Below are 1,738 nucleotides of genomic sequence, written 5' to 3'. Positions count from 1 at the left end.
GATGATGCGGTGGTACTAGCCCGTTGCACTAGAGGAAGGAAAGCACGAAGATGTGGTGGCGATGCATGAAGTGCTCCAAGGTGATCAAGTGACAAAAAAAATATTTCAATAATTAGGATGAAAAATAATTATCAACACCGTTGTTTAGGAGAGAAATGGGTGCGTGTTCCTCAAATTCTTTATAATTGAGTTATGTAAGAAGATTGTTGGTGTCAAAATCATTTCTTAGAAATCCGTTTTCCCATAGTAGATTTCTATATCCCCTTTACGATTATTATGTTCCAAAGCGCGTGCCCGAAATTCAACTACTGGACCCAGACGAGACACGGCCGGACCAAGCGACCGCGTCTGGGATGCCAAATAGACGCGGATGCAGAGGCCTCGAATTTGAAGGCCGACCCCAACCTTCAATTGCGAGGCCAAATTTTACTTTGACCTTAGCGAAGATGATGATGATGGACAGGCAGCTGGAGGAGGAGTGCAGCATGTGTGGCGATGTGGGCTTCCCGGAGGAGCTCTTTCGCTGCCACACGTGCCGTGCGAGAGTCCAGCACAGGTATATTATTTCTGCAGCATTTCTGAGTCCCACATATACTATTACCGTAATTGTAGTGTTTATATGCACGTTATTGCTGTCGAGTAATAGCCTGTCGTCGACTAGCAGGATCAGTTTTTAGATTTTTTTTGATGCGATTACGAGCTGCGTGGCCTTCAGGTATTGCAGCAGGTGGTATCTGAAGCTCTCACCCCAAGCTGCCAACTGGGCTTGCGAGTGGTGCTTGTCTGCGGCTGTTGATGCGGAGGACTCCAACTCTAAAAAGCTCGACATGCCAGTTACGCCCTGCAAAGGTACTGCACAGCTCCCACTTATTGGGGCGGATCATCCGAAAAGCAGTAAAAGAAGAAGGTGCGCCTTAGACCAGCTTCATGAATTCGCTGGAAGCAGCGCCAGGGCGATTTTGAAAAGAAGGCATAAAAGCTCCTCCAACTCCGCGCAATCTATAGCTGGTCAGCCGTGCCTTAATTCCTCCGTCACCAACACCACAGCCACAGCCAGCGGCGCACGACGCTTCAGGAGTCTACAGTCCTTGTTGTTGTAGACGATATTGAATCTATAGCCCAGCTTATTGTAAATAATGAGCAGCATTATGTGGAATATATGCAAAAGAAAAAAAAGTGGAATTGCTGGCCAAGAGGCCTGAGCTGAAGGTTCACAAACCAGGCAATCTTGCAGGATACAGAAATAGTGTGAGAGAGAGTCATACACAGGAATAGGAGGATAGTTGGATTCGGTTGTATTGCATTATAAGGTCGTTACAAATACTACTGCATTTCATGCCTCATGCTAAACGTTCCCCATACTCCAATGCACATACTGCCACCACCATGGGCATGAAGAAAAGGAGTGCCGCACCAAGCAAAGGGCTCTCTCCCACAACAATCATCACAACAATAAAAAATGGCCATTTGGTAGAGCTCATTTCACCAAGGTTCAAGTAGGTAATCATAGTACTTCTCCTACTTTCTATAATCCTCTTACTTCTCATGATTATGACTTTCAATCTCTCTTGGCTATCTAATTTCACTCCTCTCCACAAACCCTTAAATGTTTGTCTAGGAAATGAAAGCTTACACCAAGCTAACGGCCATGGTGAAGTTGTCCTCACACTCCCTAATGGCAAAACTACCGTATTTAAGAAGGTTTATTATGTCCCTGGCCTAAAGAAGAACCTCATTT

At 45.5% G+C, this 1,738-nt stretch overlaps 1 protein-coding gene across 1 annotated transcript; it reads left to right on the top strand.

Annotated features, from left to right (window-relative positions):
* The first annotated feature begins 425 nt into the window (after positions 1–425).
* LOC147612237 (uncharacterized) lies at positions 426–1,437 on the top strand. The gene is made up of 2 exons (XM_086784284.1): positions 426–556; positions 716–1,437. Exons 1-2 carry the CDS (start codon positions 447–449, stop codon positions 1,098–1,100), a joined length of 495 nt encoding a protein of 164 aa, XP_086640410.1. The 5' UTR covers positions 426–446; the 3' UTR covers positions 1,101–1,437.
* Positions 1,438–1,738: the final 301 nt, after the last annotated feature.

The sequence above is a fragment of the Cibotium barometz genome, chromosome 46, assembly GCF_041138505.1.
Source record: "Cibotium barometz isolate CiBa-2024 chromosome 46, ASM4113850v1, whole genome shotgun sequence".
Classification (NCBI taxonomy): domain Eukaryota; kingdom Viridiplantae; phylum Streptophyta; class Polypodiopsida; order Cyatheales; family Cibotiaceae; genus Cibotium; species Cibotium barometz.
Note: the sequence above shows the minus strand (reverse complement) of the source record. Positions and strands in the feature narration are given on the sequence as shown.